This window comes from Hyperolius riggenbachi, chromosome 1, assembly GCF_040937935.1.
Source record: "Hyperolius riggenbachi isolate aHypRig1 chromosome 1, aHypRig1.pri, whole genome shotgun sequence".
NCBI lineage: Eukaryota > Metazoa > Chordata > Amphibia > Anura > Hyperoliidae > Hyperolius > Hyperolius riggenbachi.
The window spans coordinates 126156856-126175824 of NC_090646.1; the positions used below are offsets into that span (position 1 = coordinate 126156856).

Genomic DNA, 18969 nt, shown 5'->3' on the forward strand with positions numbered 1-18969 from the left:
TAGCCAAGTCATCCTCCGGAGTTCCAAGGAGGATTAAGCATATAGCATGCCCTTGTGTATACAGTGGAACCTTGGTTTGCGAGCATAATTCGTTCCCGAAACATGCTTGTAACCCAATTAAGGGAAACCCAGTTGATTTATTCCACAATCCAAAAACAGTTATAGTAAAATAATATAAAATAAAAATGTAACCAAGACTTTCACTATAACTAACAGAATCATTGCTATCTGGTGGCTCGCCCCAACATTTTTTTTGTGTTGTTTTAAAGGGACTCCGAGCTCAGCAAAAAAAGTAAAGTTGTACTCACCAGGGTCTTTCTCCAGCCCAGTGCTGGTCGGGAGGTCCCACGCCGGCGTCCTGGCTCCTCTCCTTCACCCCGCTCCGGTATGGCTGACAGGCCGCAGCCCGGGCGACACTCGGTGGAGTGTCGGGCTGCAGCTTCCGCGTATGACGCGGATTACGTCACACGCCGGCCGCCTCGCGTCATCACGGCGGCCGGCGTGAAAGTACTGCGCATGCGCGATTAAAGCGCGCATGCGCAGTACTTTCACGCCGGCCGCCGTGATGACGCGAGGCGGCCGGCGTGTGACGTAATCCGCGTCATACGCGGAAGCTGCAGCCCGACACTCCACCGAGTGTCGCCCGGGCTGCGGCCTGTCAGCCATACCGGAGCGGGGTGAAGGAGAGGAGCCAGGACGCCGGCGTGGGACCTCCCGACCAGCACTGGGCTGGAGAAAGACCCTGGTGAGTACAACTTTACTTTTTTCGCTGAGCTCGGAGTCCCTTTAACAAGGAACGTATCCAATGACAGTTACTTTTGAGGATTTCATGGAATATGACTTTGAACAGTCTCTACACTCAGATTAAAGAGGAACTCCAGCCTAAACAAACATACTGTCATACTGTCATTAAGTTATATTAGTTATGTTAATTAAAATAGATAGGTAATATAATTTCTTACCCAGACTGTTTTAAAAGAACAGGCAAATGTTTGATTTCATGATGGCAGCCATCTTTTTGGTTGAAAGGAGGTGACAGGGAGCATGAGACACAGTTCCAACTGTCCTGTGTCCTGAGCATCTCTCCCAGTTGATAGGCAACGTGAATAACAACATAGGAAATCCCATCATGCTCTGCACAGCATCAGGGAAAAAAAGCCCGGGCTTTTTTTCTTTGATGGGTGGAGCTTAGCGAAAAATGCAGCTAAAAATGATGCTTTGGTAAAAAAAACCAAAGTTCTGATGCTGTGAAACGGTTAAAGAAACACCAGGCCTTTTCAGTGCTGCTGAGTAGATTTTGAGTCCGGAGGTTCACTTTAAGTACAATCCTGCAGTGCCAAGGACAGAACTATTGGCTCAGTTGTGTTCACGTGACACATGTATACTTCTTTTGCTTGTATATCTAGACATTGCTTGTATATCAAATCAAAATTTCACAAACATTTTTGCTTGTATTGCAAAGCGCTCTTAAACCAAGTTACTCTCAATTCAAGGTTTTACTGTATTTTGGCCATTGGAGCCAGTATAAACACATGCATGCATAACTAGAGGGGAGCAGTCTCTGCAACTGCGGGGAAGGGGGAGGGGTGGGGGGTCGGGGCAAGAGCTGTAGGGGAGCCCAAAATACTTTTTCACTTCCTCTGATAAAGGGGTCCATGCTGCAGATCAGGAGTTTTTGTGGCTATGGCCTGCACCAACCGTGCATGTGCACTTTGCCACGACTTCAAGCGAAGTCACAGGATTTGGGGAGCTCCAGCTAGACGTCTGAGGAGGACTCTAAGGATGCCGAGGGACCTCGGTGATTAGAGGAAGCCCCAGGTATGTTAAAAAGTCTTTTTTTTCTTTAAATGTTCAGAAGATAAAGATAAATAATACAAGTGTTTCAGCCTGACAGTGTTTTGATTAAAGTAAAGTTGTCACATACAGCAGCATTAATCTGAATCTCAGCTTCACACATCAGAGAAAGAGTGAGAGAGAGATTTAGAGAGAAGCACCATTCTGAAGAGAAAGAGAGAGAGAGAGAGAGAGAGTCACTTTACTAAAGAGAGAGTGTGTGTATTACAAAAAGGGCAGAGTAAACGAACCATCTTAGCAGAAGCTAAGCTTTTTCCTTCCTCCACATGCTGCCTGGATCATTATGGTACATACACACGGGTTACAACTGTTGCCGCAAGCATGTGGCACGCGTGTGTTGTGGCGACAGGTCCCCCATGTGTACAACGCACGCGCCACGAACCGTTGCTAGTAAGAGCTGTTGCGGCCAATCGCCCAGCAACAGCTGTCACCGCAACTTCATCGCAACTGTCGCTAGTCCGCCACACGCACCGCGTGTGTATGCGGACTAGCGACAGCAACCCATAGCCGGAGCACGGAGCTTCTGGCGGGGGGGGAGGAGCCTTCGGCGACAACTTTCACCGCATCTCTGTCCCTCTGTGCGCCGTGTGTACAGCTGCTGCACAGAGGGACCTGGCGACGAGCAGTCCCAGTAGCTGGCAACTTCTAGACCTTTGACCTCATATGACCTTATGACCTCCAAGCAACTTTAGCTGACAGAGACAGCCTACTGGGTGCTATAGAGCAAATGGGGAGAGATATCCTAAACTTGGTGGTGCACGATGAAGGCACAGGGGACTGAGTGATTACTTGTGGAGGAGATCCACAGCACACAGCACAGATACACACTCCTTTATGGCTCCAGGGTCTGCCGATGAACCCGCACCCAGATGAGGCTTCAATATTTGCCCTGCAGACGTAACTGTAAAGCAGGACAGGCCTGGAGACATTCCAGTTAGTCTAAGCTAGGCTGCAATGAGTGTTCAGCTGCTGCCTTCTGTTTCAGTAAGTGGTGCGGCTTTGCTTCCCCTCTGTTCTGGGTTCCTATCTTGCGGAATACTGCCACTTCCACACCATGGTTAGTCGCTGCCACTGCACTGCATGTACAAAAACCAATGGTTTCAGTGTGCGCAGCAAAGCAGGCGGCTGTGAATGGAGTGGGCGACCTTTGTCACATTGTGTGCACACAAACATGCTGCTTACTACCCTCACCTGTTCCTTTGCGCCCACCCTGACTGCAGTGACCTGTGCCCAGAGGCTCCAGCCTCTTCAGCCTCTGTGTCAGCATGGCCCTGATGCTCTCACCTCTAATGAAATTCATTTTTATTCCCCAGTGATCAAGTTGTATAAAATGTCCATATTTTTACCCATTTTTCCCTCTTTTCCCCTACTCTATTGCTAGGACAGCCGGTCCTTCTCTCAACCACTATCACTTACCTCTGTCTTTGACAGGGCCCTGTTGATTCTAGCATCAGTGTGAGCATAGGCTCCTCCAATGTGCAAAGTCTAAGAGCCTCACATCCCACAAGGGTGGATGGGCCCCTAATGAAAAGCAGACTACCTTAATGCTAGTTACTACCTGGCCACAACCCTAGGGCTACCCCACCAAGAACAACAAGAACAAGTGAATTATCTCTGCAGTATGGTGAGAACTATGAAAGTGCTGGTGAGGGAAAGGGTAGAGACAGGGTCACTAGCTGAGGTCTGGAATAAAAGCTTGGAATTGGCCAATAAAAATAATGCGGATTGTCCCCAATTCCAGGCTGCAAGAAGTTTACATAAATTTGCATTTAAGTGAAAACTATTAGCATCTCACTAACCATTAATAATGTTGAGTGGCAGTCTTAGCTACACCCCTCTCATAGTCAAATGTAGGGCTCTGTGTTTTGACAATGTACTACCCCAAAGGGTTGATAGGAGAAAGAGCCCAGAAGCCAGCACTGAACCCTCTCACTACTGACGCCTATCCACAACCACCGCCTCCCAATGCTTATGTTAACCATCCACCCCCACGTCTAACCTTAACCCCCCATGCCTAACATTTACCACCTCCCCATGCCTAACCTTAACCACCCACCCACACGCCTAACATTTACCACCTCCCCATGCCTAACCTTTACCACCCCAGCACATCTAACCTTAACCATCCACCCCTCATGCCCCCCACCCCTAACATTAACCACCCAAGCCTAACCTTAAACACTCACTCTCACATCTAACCTTAACCACGCCTGCACGCCTAACCTTAACTATCCACCCTTCACACCTAACCAACCCACCCCATGCCTAGCCTTAACTGTCCCCCTGTCGACAATCACCGCCAAAAACTCAGCTCTCATTATTAGTCTGTGCAAGTCAGTTATGGGAAGTTCTAGGCAAGAATTAAGGTCTGATTTGTGGAGAGCTACACTTTAACATCTCTGCTTTGGATGTTGGAGAAAGCTGGCTTTGGCCATTAATATTCATGATCTCTCTTATGGGTTATTTAAATGCGGCCAGCTGTGACATAATGAGTGTTGAGCTGCACCACTTGTGCTCTCTAAATATAAGTGGACAAAAAATGAACACAACACAGTCTGGGAGATCTAGTGCAATCTGCCAGAAGCAATACTACAGCAAGTCAGGCAGACTTAAATGTTTACCAACCTCTGTTGTCTGCTCCGTTCAGCAGATGAAGAAAGTGACAAAAGCCTGAGAAATCGCACTCTGAGAGATGAGTCACTCTTTGTGTCAATTGACTTGTCCGTTGCAATTATTAAAATATTGCAAGAATCGGTTGACTATACACACATCTTTATTTATATCTACTCTCATATCAGGCATTAAGCTCTATCGCTGAAAACTCTGCAAGCCACTCATATCTAATTTTGTGAACTCAGCGAAGCAAGTTAGATTATTAAAGTGGTTTTGCGTTCAGCTATATTGTCAGAACCGATATGCCTCAGGGGAGGAGAATGATCACCTGTAGATGAGTATAGCAATGCTACCATCGTAAGAAAAAGATGAGGTGTTATAATAGCAAAAACACGAAATAACGAAATACACATTAATGTACATTAATGTAAAACTGGTAAATAGGACTGAAAATCAAAGGGATGAAATTGATTGAAATTTATACCGTTGGATTAGCCAGAAGTACTTATCACTGTTAGCTCTTGCATAGCACAGAAAATCCCTGGAGGAAATACATTAAATATAATTTCTCCAGCGTATCTTGAAAATGACATTTCATGGTGCTCGCTCTGTCATGTTCTTAACCTATAAAAATAGAAAAACAGATTGTGCCCAGGATTTGATTGAGTTACACTGGCAAAGTTGATTTTATGCTAAGATATTCACGTCTGGAAAGTGTCATATTCTGCAAAGAGATTGACATTGTGGAGTATGCTGATTACTGCCGTGAATGGAGGTCTGAGTTATGAAACAAGCAAAATTAAATACTACCACGTCTGATTTTTGCATATTGATGGTTGTCAAAATAAGAGCAATCTGTCACTGGTAATGAATATGGTCCCTCAGGTAGCAGCAAACACACAGACACATAGATGTGGAAACAGATACACAGGCACACAGGATGAAACGCACACACACAGGTATACACATGCACAAATACACATACTGTGGGTACACAAACACACACAGGTACCAGGGACGTAGCAATAGCTGTTGCAGCTGCTATGTGGCCCCGGAGCATAGGGGGCCTAGGTGGTACTTAATGTATTCACCATTAACTTTCTTCTGTTCCTCCACCCTCAAACTTTGTCTCTGTGCCATGAACTATGTGCAGTGTTGATTGCATTGGAATGTAAATTGCTCAGTTAACTCATATCTATAGGGTAGGGGCTGGTCACATTGCTTAAGAGTGCCTACATCTGAGGGCCCCATGAAAGTTTTGGTATGGGGACTGAGATCTCTAACTATGTCATTGATAGGTACACATAATCAGGGGCCTAACTTGACCCCGTCAACTAGATTGACGGGGTCTCCCTTCCTACTCAATGGGTAATTTAACACACCCACACACGCCCGCACACGCACGCACGCACGCACGCACACACGCACACACCCCAGCACAGTAGTAGTGCTTGGGCTTTCCTATTCCAACATCAGGTCCCTGCTGCACTTTGGCTGCATCTACTTGGTCTCCTCTGCCTCCGTCTTGGTCTACCAAGAAGAAACTCATATTAAAATGAAGGCAGAGGGGACCTATTGACTGCAGCGGGACCGAATGCTGGAAGAGGTAACTCAAACATTACTGTACTGATCTGGGGGTCTGATAAAGGTAGGATACATGGTGACAGCGAGGAAAACACAGGAGGGGGAGCTTGGTGGAGAAGGATAAGAAGAACTCTGGGCCTCCAGAAACTGGGCCTTCATAAACTACTTAGTGCCTACCCATAGTTATGCAACTACTGCAGAGTACCCAGTATCCAGCACCAGCAGGGATCGCCTGGTGCCAGGTGCATGCGCTTGCCGGTTGTTTGAGCAACCAGCTGAATAAACACAAACCTACCCCAGAAATACCCACCGAGCCTCCATCGGTGTCTCTTGTAGTCTCCCTGTAGCTCCTAGCAGGCTCCTGTCGGCTTTCCAGTGTCCTCTGTGTATGTAAGCCAGCATGTCACCTGACCCGCATTGGGTCAGGTGTGATGCCGGTTTCCATGCACGGTGCCAGAAAGCCACTAGGAGCTACAGGGAGACTATGAGGCATCACTGGAGGCTTGGTAAGTATTTAAAATGCCTCCAAATTCCTAAAAAAAGGGGGTCCCCGTTATTCCTCAGGCATGCAGGTTAGTTGAGACTTCCAGTTGCCTGCATTCCGGATAACGGGGACTGTGCTGTACCTATACAAAGAGCTAAATATACACCAGTGCTGTCCAATTCCACAGTCCTCACACATTTTTGGTACAGCTCAAATTAATTAATGGGACTTAATCAGGAAAGACGTGGTCAAGTTGAGGACTGGAGTTCACCCAGCCAGACATATACGATGGCACACATGCAATTACACTCATACATTGATACACACATTGACAAACAAATACATGCACACATGAGTGCTGACAAGCATGCACATATATGCATACACACATGTACTAAAACACACCGTGGCTACCTACATAGATTAGCACTCTATTACATATTGCGGTACATTTTAGCAACAATATATTACATTACATAATGAGACTCCACAAGCATTATGAAAAAGAGCCTTTGGTGAAAAAAAAATCTCATGTTATCTCACTTTTATCTTTATCTCGCTTTATCTACAAAATTACTTCTTCAAACCTATGAAGTAAAATATACACACCAGCAAGGGTAGCCATGCTCATCTCCCTGGGACTTAGATTTTAAGAGGGAAGCAGGTTCTGGTGAGAGTGATACATTTACATAAAATCATTACCAGGGATGCTCGGATAACGCCAGGCAATCACGAATTAGAGTGATCACAAATTCAACGCCCACTTACGAATTGACTTGTGACCACAATCACAAATAGAAACAGATATGCGCCTTGAGTGCGGTTTTGAGTCGAATAACTGCATGCGATCACAACTCGTGATTCGTGATTAAAAACCCGCCGACTTTAACGGTTAATAGGAAAGCCCCCTTACATGTTAAAAACATGAAATTTGCCAGATATGTTAATAAGAACAGTGGGAAAAAGAGGAACATTTTTCTTCAAAAAGACCTTATAGTTTTTGAGAAAATCGATTTTAAAGCTTCAAAGGAAAAAAGTATTCGTGATTAAAAACCTGCCAAAACCGACCAACTTCAGCTGTTAATAGCAAAGCTCCCTTACATGCTAGAAACACCAAATTTGCCAGATATGTTAAGAAGAACAGTGCGCACAAGATGACATTTTTTTTTCAAAAAGACCCTATAGTTTTTGAGAAAATAGATTTTAAAGTTTCAAAGGATAAAATTATACATTTAAATGCGGTAAATACATTGACTTGCATTCACCGCATTTAAAAGTATACTTTTTTTCTTTGAAACTTTAAAATCGATTTTCTCAAAAACTATAAGGTCTTTTTGAAAAAAATGTTTTCCTCTTGTTCCCACTGTTCTTCTTAACATATCTGGCTAATTTTGTGCCTCTAGCATGTAAGGGGCTTCGCTATAAACCGATAAAGTCGGTGGGTTTTTAATCACAAATCACGACTAGTGATCACGAGTGCAATCACGAGTGCATTCGTGATCAGCTTTCGTGATTGAGAGTCGATCACGAATGCTGATTACGACCTCGTGATTGCAAAAAATGACTCGTGATCACAAGTTACTCGTGGTCGTGATGAGCGCCACTGATCATTACCCCTCTGCACTCAAAGCACACTCACGCAAGCTGGATCTCAGGTCGCAATAAAAATGACTAGATTGCAAAATTGTACTTGGTTGCAAAAATAGAGGATACTAGCTTCCAAAATGGATAGCATACAACAACATTTTACACAGGACCATTTCACCAGCATTGAGGTTCCCTCTGTAGAAATGGTCCTTACTCTACCTACACCAGTTAGCAAGCAAGCAAGCAGTAAGTACAGAGTGTTGTTGCATGTAATCCATTTTGGAAGTTAATGTCCTCCATTTTTTTCCATTCACAACATTTTGGTAAGATTGCCGAGGGCTGGCAACACATGGCAACTTTACCATTACTTATGCAGGCTACATAGCAATAGCATGCGTTGCGCAATTAGTTACCTAGGTAACGCTCACATCGCTAGGGTAACATGCGCTATGCTACTTGCATAGCAAGCATTACCCTAGCAACATGAGTGCACAGCAATCTTACTGAAGTTTATTGAATTAAGCACAATGGCATTTACCTGGCAAAGTAAGCAAACAGGATTTACTAAACTGGGAGGACATTTGAGAGGAATTAAATGGAATCAAATGTTCACACTCCTTGTATGGGTCATATGAGAAGACAGCAGGATTCCTGATTCCTAAAAATTAGTAAATTATTTGTGTAGCTGCAGTCATGCACAGCACTCATGTTGATAAGTTTTATTTTTTTTTAAAATAAGTCCAGGCTGTCCTGAACATTCTAAATAATAATTTCATGCTGTGGGTGCATACACACAAAAGCAACATCCCATATTCTAATGCAATAATGTTTCAACAATCCCCACTTCATTATGATATTACCTATTTGTGTGTTGCAAATATTTGCCCTCCAATACCAGACATTTTTTACAATAAAATGTTTCCTGAAGCAAGGTGCACTTTAAACCCTGTACAGACATTGTACTTTTGATTAGAAAACAAGCGCTGTTTATTAACCACTTCAGGACCACAGTCTTACACCCCCCCCCCCCCCATAGTGATCAGGCCATTTTTCACAATACAGGGCTGTGCAGCTTTGTCAGTGTGCTGCACAGCCCTACAACTAAGCACACAAATGAATCTTACCTCCTTTTCTTGTCCTTAATAGGACACTCTTTAGGAGCTCTCTGATCGCTGCTGCGATCTTTGTTTTGTTTTTTTTATTAAAAAAAAAGAGAAGCTTTTCCCTCCCTCCTTCCTCCCTCAACCTCCCTCCCCCTTTGCCATCCTAAATCGCCATAGGAGTTAGATCGGCACTCTTCCCCACCTCTCATAGGCTGGGCTTCATTCCCCAGCCGCTCTGACGGACAGCAGAGTGTCCCATGTACAGCGCTGCAGGAGATCGCAGCGCTGAACAAACGTAAACAATGGGAATTTCTTTCCCCTTTCGGCTGAAAACAGCCTTGCGATCGCAGCTAGCAGGCTGATCACGGAGCGGAGCTACGTGAATCGCCAGGGAACGATCATGCATGTGCACGCGCATTCCCTGCTAAACTGCAGCTCCAGGACTTTAAGCCAATCGACGTTAGGCAGTCCTGGAGCTGCCGCCGCGTTCACGCCCATTGGCGTGGCGCGGTCGTTAGGTAGTTAGGTAGCATGTTCTAAAATAAGAGAATGAGAACCCTGTTTAAACATCAAATTGGTCCATTCATTTATTGAGGAAAATAATCCAAAATTACATATTTGGTGGCTTCCTCTTAAAAATTGCTCTTCTCAAGTCCTTCCACAAGATTCTAATAGGATTAAGGTCAGGACTTTGACTCTGCTATTCCGAAGCATAAGCCTGCTTCTGCCTTAATATTTTTTGATGGATTAACTTGTATGTCATTAAGTTGCTGCATGACCTAGTTTCTCTAAATCTTCTGTTCATGATACTCTGGTGTTTTTCAGCAGGATTTCAGGTACAGGTCAGTATTCAAAGTTCCATCTAGGATAACAAGTGATCCTAACACAGCACCAGCAAAGTAGACCCAAACATGATACTAAAAGAGCTGCTGGTGGCCCCATGAATTGTGGTTATGCCACTGGATACTGACACCACTAGACATGGCCAATGATGTGCTAATAATGCTGGCTTCATGCAAAATAATTGGGTTTATACACTAGCAGAGCTGAACTACTCTGCTTTTGCTCCAGCATCTCTGTAGGCTTCAGCAATGTCCATTCTTAGCATGCACACTGCACAGCTCACTCAAACACAGCAAACACGGAATTCTTGAATGTAATATAATTGGTGTTTAACCACTTTCCCCCCGCCCGTACGAATTTCTCCATCCCTTTTTCCATCCTTTAACCCCCAGGGATGGAGAAATCCGTACTTTCCGTGCTCCCGCCGCTGCCCGCGCTCCCGCTCGCTCTATCGCGCACTCCCGCGGGTAAACACGCCGCCCGCTGCTCGCCCGGAGATCAATGAACGGGAAAATCCATTCCCGTTCGTTGATCTAAGCCCCGCAATGATCCGCTGCTTTTCCGCTAAGCAGCGCGATCATTGTGAAAAAAAAAAACTTACCCAGCCTCCTAGTACTTCCTCCAAGCGTCCGGAAGGACGCTTGGAGGTCGCATTAAACAAAAAGTTACTGTTGCCATCTTGTGGCCAAATAGTAAAACTACACCCTAAACATTTTTCACATACAAATGAATTACTTAAACACAAAAAATTAACTTATTACCTCCCACACTCACCTTTTTTTTTTATTAAAAAAAATTAAAAAATTTACAATAAAAAAAAAAAACATAAATAGTTACCTTAGGGACTGAACTTTTTAAATATTTATGTCAGGAGGGTACAACACTGTTACTTTATAAACTACGGGCTTGTAATTAGGGATGGACGCAAAACTGAAAAAAATGCACCTTTATTTCCAAATAAAATATTGGCGCCAAACATTGTGATAGGGACATAATTTAAACGGTTTTTAAACCGGGACAAAACGGCAAATACATTTCATGGGTTTTAAATACAGTAGCATGCATTATTTAAAAAGTATAATGGCCGAAAACTGAAAAATAATTAATTTTTCCCACATTTTTCCCATTTTCCCATTAAAACACATTTAGAATAAAATAATTCTTGGCATAATGTCCCACCTAAAGAAAGCCTAATTGGTGGCGGAAAAAACAAGATATAGTTCATTTCATTGTGATAAGTAATGATAAAGTTATAGATGAATGAATGGAAGGAGCACTGAAAGGTGAAAATTGCTCTGGGGCTCAGGGGGTAAAACCCCTCAGTGGTGAAGTGGTTAAAAAATAATAATAACATCCTGCAGTGTAGTGTAGTGTAGCTGTTTTTTTTTTTAAACTGCCTTTTCAGCATATCTACAGCATAACAAGTGCAATACTGATCAGCATTGCAGTACTGAAAGCTCTGGCCTGGGAAGGACATAGCGCTAAGTGCTTTGTGCTGAGACATACAAAGGGCCATATTCCCTAAATTACAGTAAAATTGCTGTGTGTACGGAGAACACAGCAGTTTTGCCTTTTCTTACGGAGTTACATAGCCACGTTCCACAAAGAGCACAACCCGCATTACCTAAATAACATGCATGTTGCTAGTGTAACACTCATTACACATGGAGTGTACACTAGCAATGCATGCATTACCTAGATAAAACAGGCTGTGCTAATTGTGCAATGCACACTGTGAAATGAGTAACAGTAAAACTGCCATGCCCTGACTGTGCAAAGCAATTTTACCATTATTTATAAAATATGCCTCAAAGTGAAAAGACTAGCAACACTGCCAGATTGTGGGCACCGTGTGGTAAGTACAGTTTCAGTGGTTATTTATCTTCATGCATCCAGGCGGCTCATGCATTTCATGTCTAAACCATAAAGCACACCTCTGCAAGAAAGATAATTAAGCCTGGTATTTATTTGTAAATTAGTTGCAAAAATAGAATATGCCTCACGGAACATGCTTCATATGACTATGCCTCATGGAATATGCCTAATATCAATATCCCTCATGGAATATGCCTTATACGAATATGCCTCATGGAATATGCCTCATACGAATATGCCTCATGGAATATGCCTTATCTGAATATGCCTCATGGAATATGCCTTATATGAATATGCCTCATGGAATATGCCTTATATGAATATGCCTCATGGAATATGCCTTATATGAATATGCCTCATGGAATATGCCTTATATGAATATGCCTCATGGAATATGCCTTATATGAATATGCCTCATGGAATATGCCTTATATGAATATGCCTCATGGAATATGCCTTATATGAATATGCCTCATGGAATATGCCTTATATGAATATGCCTCATGGAATATGCCTTATATGAATATGCCTCATGGAATATGCCTTATATGAATATGCCTCATGGAATATGCCTTATATGAATATGCCTCATGGAATATGCCTTATATGAATATGCCTCATGGAATATGCCTCATATGAATATGCCTCATATAAATATGTATCATCGAATATGCCTCATATGAGTATGCCTCATGGAATATGCCTCATATGTATATGCTTCATGGAAAATGCCTCATGGAATATGCCTCATATGAATATGCCTCATATAAATATGCCTCATGGAATATGCTTCATATGAATATACCTCGTGGAATATGCCTCATATGAATATGCCTCATGGAATATGCCTTATATGAATAAGCCTCATACGAATGTGCCTCATGTAATATGCTTAATATAAATAGGCCTCATGGAATATGCCTCATATGAATATAGTTCGACAGGAGAAAAGCGCTATATAAATGTTCGGATTATTATTATTATTATTATTATACCTCATGGAATATGCCTAATATAAGTAGGCCTCATGGAATATGCCTCATATGAATATGAGGTCCCATGGTCCCAGTCAATCTTCCTCAAAAGAGAACCAAAAACTTGGTTGACATGGTTAACTTGGCAGCAGTGTGATAATTCATGAGGTATTTGTAGTCAAATGACTGCTGTGTTTGCATCTGACGGTGGGATGTACACATTTGCATCTGACCAGTTAACTGTACTAGGGCTCATATGCAATTAGCTTTTTCTCCTGAGTTTTATTCTAGGTTAAATCATGACATTCACACCTTGTCAATAAAATGGCTTTTAAGCCACTAGCAAGCAAGAATATACTTAAAATAATTTTGATAGCACCTTTTCACCTACTTGTTGGTACTTTTTAATGGCAAAGTGCCAAAAAAAAGAAGAACACAAGTAATTGCATATGGGCAAAATACTGACCCAAAAAGCAGATGTCAGGGTTGCCTTGCCATTACAAGAATTGTTCCTGGGTCAAAATCCTAGCCATCCTTCCCATGCTAGTGTTACACCGTCCTGTGTTAGGTATGCCCCTTATTATGTCATCAACTGCCCTCTGCAATACTTTTGACAGCTGAAATTTGGGGAGGTGAAGGAAATTGGTACAAAGGTCCACAGCTGAATTCTCATCCAAATAATATGACATGCTTTAATTCTGCTAAAGTAGTACGGCTGCCTAGCCTGTGCCCTCAATACCATTCAGGAGCACAGAATTCCCCTGAGGTCTAGTGATGAGCTGAAATTTCGCATATGCGTTATTTTGTATCCTAATTTGCAATTATGATGCAAAATCATAATTAATAATTTTCAGCAAACTCATAATCAATTTTCTCGCAATTCGTAATGTTGCATTGTAATTTTGCATCTACTTGTGATTTCATGTTTAATTTTATGTTTACTTGTAATTTCAAGGAATTTATCGTAATAATGCAAACAATTATCCATGATCAATTGTAATTATGTGAAAAATGGTTGTAATTACTTGAAATTGAGTGTAATTATGAATTAACTACTATGAAAATTATTGTAATTATGAAAATTATTGTAGTTATAAATATTACCCATATAATCGTAATTATGCACAATTTTTCATTTTTTCGCAATTACGATTTTGCTATTACGATTGTAATTGTAATTAAAAAAACTTCCGCATTATTCCGGATAGTCTAACTAGTATTGTGCAACAGATCCTGAATAGAGATGGCCCGAACGGTTCGCCAGCGAACGGTTGCCGGCGAACTTCAAACCACAAACATTTCCGGAAGTTCGGTTCGCCCCCATAGTGCCTCATGAGGGTCAACCCTCTACATCACAGTAAGCACGCACATTGTAGCCAATCAGGCTACACTCCCTCCTGGAGCCACTCCCCCCCTTATAAAAGGCAGGCAGCGTCAGGCTTTGGACTCATTCGTGTGCCTGCATTAATTAGAGAAGGGAGAGCTGTTGCATAGAGAGCTATAGGGAAAGCTTAGTTAGGCTCTTGTAGGCTTCTTAGCTTGCTCCTTGCTGATTCTTATTGCTAAAAAAACACCCCTCAACAGCTCTTTTGAGAGCTAATCTTGTTCTTGTGATATATATATATTTTTTTGTGTGTGTGTCCCACTGTCACTTGTGTTGCATAGACAGCCTTGGCAATTCCTATTGTGTGTGCCACTGCCAGGCCCAGCACATTCATTGACTACCTGTGTGTGTGATAGGTGCACATTGTAATACCCATCACTGCATATACCTATCTGTTGTTCACTTCAGTCTTTGCACCCACCTACCTACGTGAGCACATGCAGTGTCACTGTGCCTGTGCGGTACCTGTCTGTGTGTGACAGGTGCACATTATAATACCCATCACTGCATATACCTACCTGTTGTTCCCAGTGCACCCACCTACCTACTGGAGCACATGCAGTGTCACTGTGCCTTTCCGGTACCTGTCTGTGTGTGACAGGTGCACATTTGTAATACCCATCACTGCATATACCTACCTGTTGCGTTCAGTGCACCCACCTACCTACATGAGTGCACGCAGTGTGATATACCACTCCGTGCATACCTGTTCACTGCACCTGTGTGACAGCTGCACATTGTATTAGTCAAGTCAGTGCATACCTTTCACTTCATCCCCCCCAATATGGGGGGGGGGCACACCCACGATAATAAGGTCGTTGCTTCATTGTGGACAGACCAAATTTGATCAGCTGGACAGTCACTGTTGTTCTATCATTGAGCTACCACAGCCCGGTTTGAAAACCGCCACGGCCTGCACTCTCGCCATGGTGCGCACCAGTCCAGCATGACCGTCACTACACAAACAGCTGTTTGTGGTGCGTTACACAGTGAGTTTGGTGTGTCAGTTTGAAGCAGTACTCTAATTACACTCCCTGATTGATGTATACACCTGCAAGATGTTTTAAAGCACTTTAGGCCTCCAATTTAGCATGCAATGTGATTTCTGCCCTTAAAATGCTGCTTTGTGTCCAATCCAGATTTTTCCCCGGAACTGTTGGCATCTATCCCACTCTGCCATGCCCCCCTCCAGGTGTTAGACCCCTTGAAACATATTTTCCATCACTTTTGTGGCCAGCATACATTTTTCTAGTTTTTAATGTTCGCCTCCCCATTGAAGTCTATTGCGGTTCGCAAAAGTTTGCGCGAACCGAACTTTCGCGGAAGTTCGCAAACCGAAAATCGGAGGTTCGGGCCATCTCTAATCCTGAATTGAAAACAAGGATGGCCATTCAGATGCACCCCATCATAAGGTATTCACATGTTTACTGTGCTTGGGAAACATTTGGGGTGATCTATTTTTAATGTTGATTAGGTTAAAATGGTGGCTGCTACATTGTGTATTTTTCTAATCAGCAGACAGGGACTTCTATCTTAAAGGATAGCTGAAGTGAGAGGGGCATGGAGGCTGCCATATTTTTTTCCTTTTAGGCTATGAAACACCTGAATAGTGTAGAAGACTCATTCATTTAATAGCCTTTATTTAATTTACTTTGTTTAGGCAAGCCCTTGGAATTACCCTTATTCTCTGATATTGCAGGAATGTAAAGAAAATGAATGTCAGATTTATTCTTCAACAGAGTCCTTCACTGCAGTTATCACAGGGAAAGGTGCATGCATTTTTATAATCAAGCAATGAATATTAATAGACGATGGAAGAAAGGTACGCATTGCTTAAAATAAAGCTATTGATTAATAATGATAACAATAATAATGTTAATGCACATTACAAAGAGTAACCTTCAGACTGATTAAGATGCTGCTGTTTATTTAATATTCTGAGGTTTCCTCATATGCCAATGTTATTTATTTAGAGAATACTCACGGCTGTAGCCATCTCCATTCACAGGAACACTTCCTGCTGGGAGCACAGCTGTTAAATGATAATGAAAAGATATAGATTCCGGATCTCAAGGGGTATCTAATTAGGAAGAGTACCTGGTCTTCTTGCTGCCACATAAAAAAACTACTGAACAAATGCAGCACAAATCAGTACAGAAATTTTATTAAAGAGACACTGAAGCAAAAAAAAAAGGTACGATATAATGAATTGGTTGTATAGTACGGATAATTACTAGAACATTGGTAGCAAAAAAAAATATTCTCATATTTTTATTTTCAGTTTTACAGCTTTTTTTTTATAACATTGCATCATTCTCTAATACTTGCAATTCACACACTACTCAGCATTCTAAGTGTTTTTACAGTGCAGGCAGTGAACTTTTGACCTGTCCTGTACTGTTTTCTGCAAAAGAAAAAAACAATACAGTTAAGATAAAAACCATCAGAAGTCAGAGCTCTCTGTGACTTTGAAAGTTGTAGAGCTCAATGGCTATTTGCATAGATAACAACTGGAGTTTCTTAACTCTTCATGTACTGGAAACAAATATTAGACTTATGTCTCTGCCTCTAATGTTTTATTTCTTAGCTGTATTACACAACCAATTCATTATATCATAATTTTTTTTCGCTTCAGTGTCTCTTTAAATGTACTAAGACTTGTTATGTATAATTTGATAGCAAAATAGTTGAACTGCTGCTTATAGAGAACTGAACTGATGTGCTTGTGGATTACTATATATCTTTATTATTATTAGTATTATTGATTTATAAAGCGCCCACATATTCCATGGCGCTGTACAAAGTAAGAAACAAAGATGGGGTACATAGTAATACAGACAATGGTATGCACCAATATACATTGGTAATACAGACAATGGTATGCACCAGTTGTTACAAAATACAAAATTGATACAATATACAGAACTGGTAACCACTGTGATAAAAGTAATGTGATAAATGAAATGTGTAACAAATTCCAAGAAAAAAAAGGGTGAGAGAGCCATGCCCTTGCAAGCTTACAATCTAAAGGAATAGGGAGGAAACAATTGGCGGGGTATTATACAATAAGCATACCTAGAGGGAGTGTGTTTGTAGGATATCTAGTAGTACAAGGAAATAAATATGGCAGCCTCCATATCAGTCTCACCTTAGATGTCCTTTCATGGGTAGTATTTGTTAAAAACAAGTGGATTTTCCATTTCAACAGACATCATTTTTTTTTTTAAAAGTTGTAAAATATTAAAAAAGTAACCTGATGTGTGTGCGTGCCTGTGCTGAAAACGGAACATTTCAAAGTATGTCTCTGGATATTTCAAACCAACTAAGCTCAGAAAATCGTCACCCAGAGAGAGCAGAGAGTGCAGCTTTAGAACATAGAATTGCCCGAGGACATATGATTTCCCTACATCTCAGGTATTTACTGGCTAAGTTTTACTTGGCTTTTTGAATTTTAGTTTTCTGAATTTCACTAAGTACTTAATTTGGCTCAGGGACTACTTCTGACTTACACGTTTGTGAACTGACCAATTCTGAAGAGTCAAGTCGTTTAGGATCGAACATCCTTATTAAAATGCATTGACCTGCTCTAGTCAACCTTAGAAATGTAACAAATTTTAAATACCTTTTTTAAATAACAAATAAAAAAATAAAAAGTCAAATACATTTGCACTTAAATCTCTGGTTTTATTGAACATATACCTAGAAAGTAAAATAATTAACTTTGGTAGAAAAGCTGTAAATAATTGCATATTAAAACTGCAGAGGAAGCTTCAGCAGCAAATTCACTGGTTTTGCCAGGAAGATTATGTAGAGCTGCAATACCGAATCAGATGAGTAAGCATTAAAGCGGATCCGAAATGAAAAACGAACTATAACAAGTAACTTGTTTATATATCTTTTCTAAAGTTTAGATAGTTTACACATCAAATCTAGCTGCAAACAGCTTCAATAGTTTATGATTATTTATTCCTGTGATATGAGGGCAGCCATGTTCTGTTTGTCACAGACTGAGGGCTGAAGATGCTATCAGCTTGCCTGTGTGTAATGTGACAAATTCAGTCCCCTCTCCTTCTCCCTCCTCACCTCTGCCTCTGAAATCTCTGGCTAGTAACCTCCTCCTCCTCCTGCCTAGACTGAGCTCCCATAAGCCCTTGCTACAGTGCCAAGGTACTCTAAAAAGCTGTGGGCGAGGCTTGTTTAGTTTATAGGGAATTAGAGTATTAAAACAAAACAAAAAAAGTATTGAGGAATGCCCTGTAAACTATATGAAAGGAACACAATTATGCAATGAGTAAAAGTTTATCTTGGATCCACTTTAACTGTCATTTAAATGCATTCTAACATTTTTTCCTATCATAACTTTGAAATTAATTTAACCAAAAATGACAGTCTTTTTGATTTTTTTTACTTGTTCTCACTATTCTCCCTGGCATACCTTGGTGAAAAGGGCATGTATAGTCTGTATAGCTATGCTGTTCACTGCAGAAGTGGGCAGCTCTGTGCCAATAACTTTAATGCAAGTTTGTGAATCTGATTCGTTGAAATTGTGCAGAACCATCGAGACATCTTGCGAGCATACCAGTGACAGTTTTACTCATCCCTCCAGCTCTTCAAAAATGCACAGATTGCAGAAATTCTATGCTAGACTGCATGTCTCCTGCATGGGCT

At 41.7% G+C, this 18969-nt stretch overlaps 1 protein-coding gene across 1 annotated transcript in view; it reads right to left on the minus strand.

Moving 5' to 3' along the window:
* Positions 1-4988: 4988 nt before the first annotated feature.
* YIPF7 (Yip1 domain family member 7) overlaps positions 4989-18969 on the minus strand; it is a 114622-nt gene continuing 100641 nt past the window's right edge. The window contains exon 8 of the mRNA XM_068278527.1: positions 4989-5091. Coding sequence (XP_068134628.1) covers positions 5079-5091 — 13 coding nt within the window. The 3' untranslated portion in view covers positions 4989-5078. The remainder of the gene's footprint in view (positions 5092-18969) is intronic.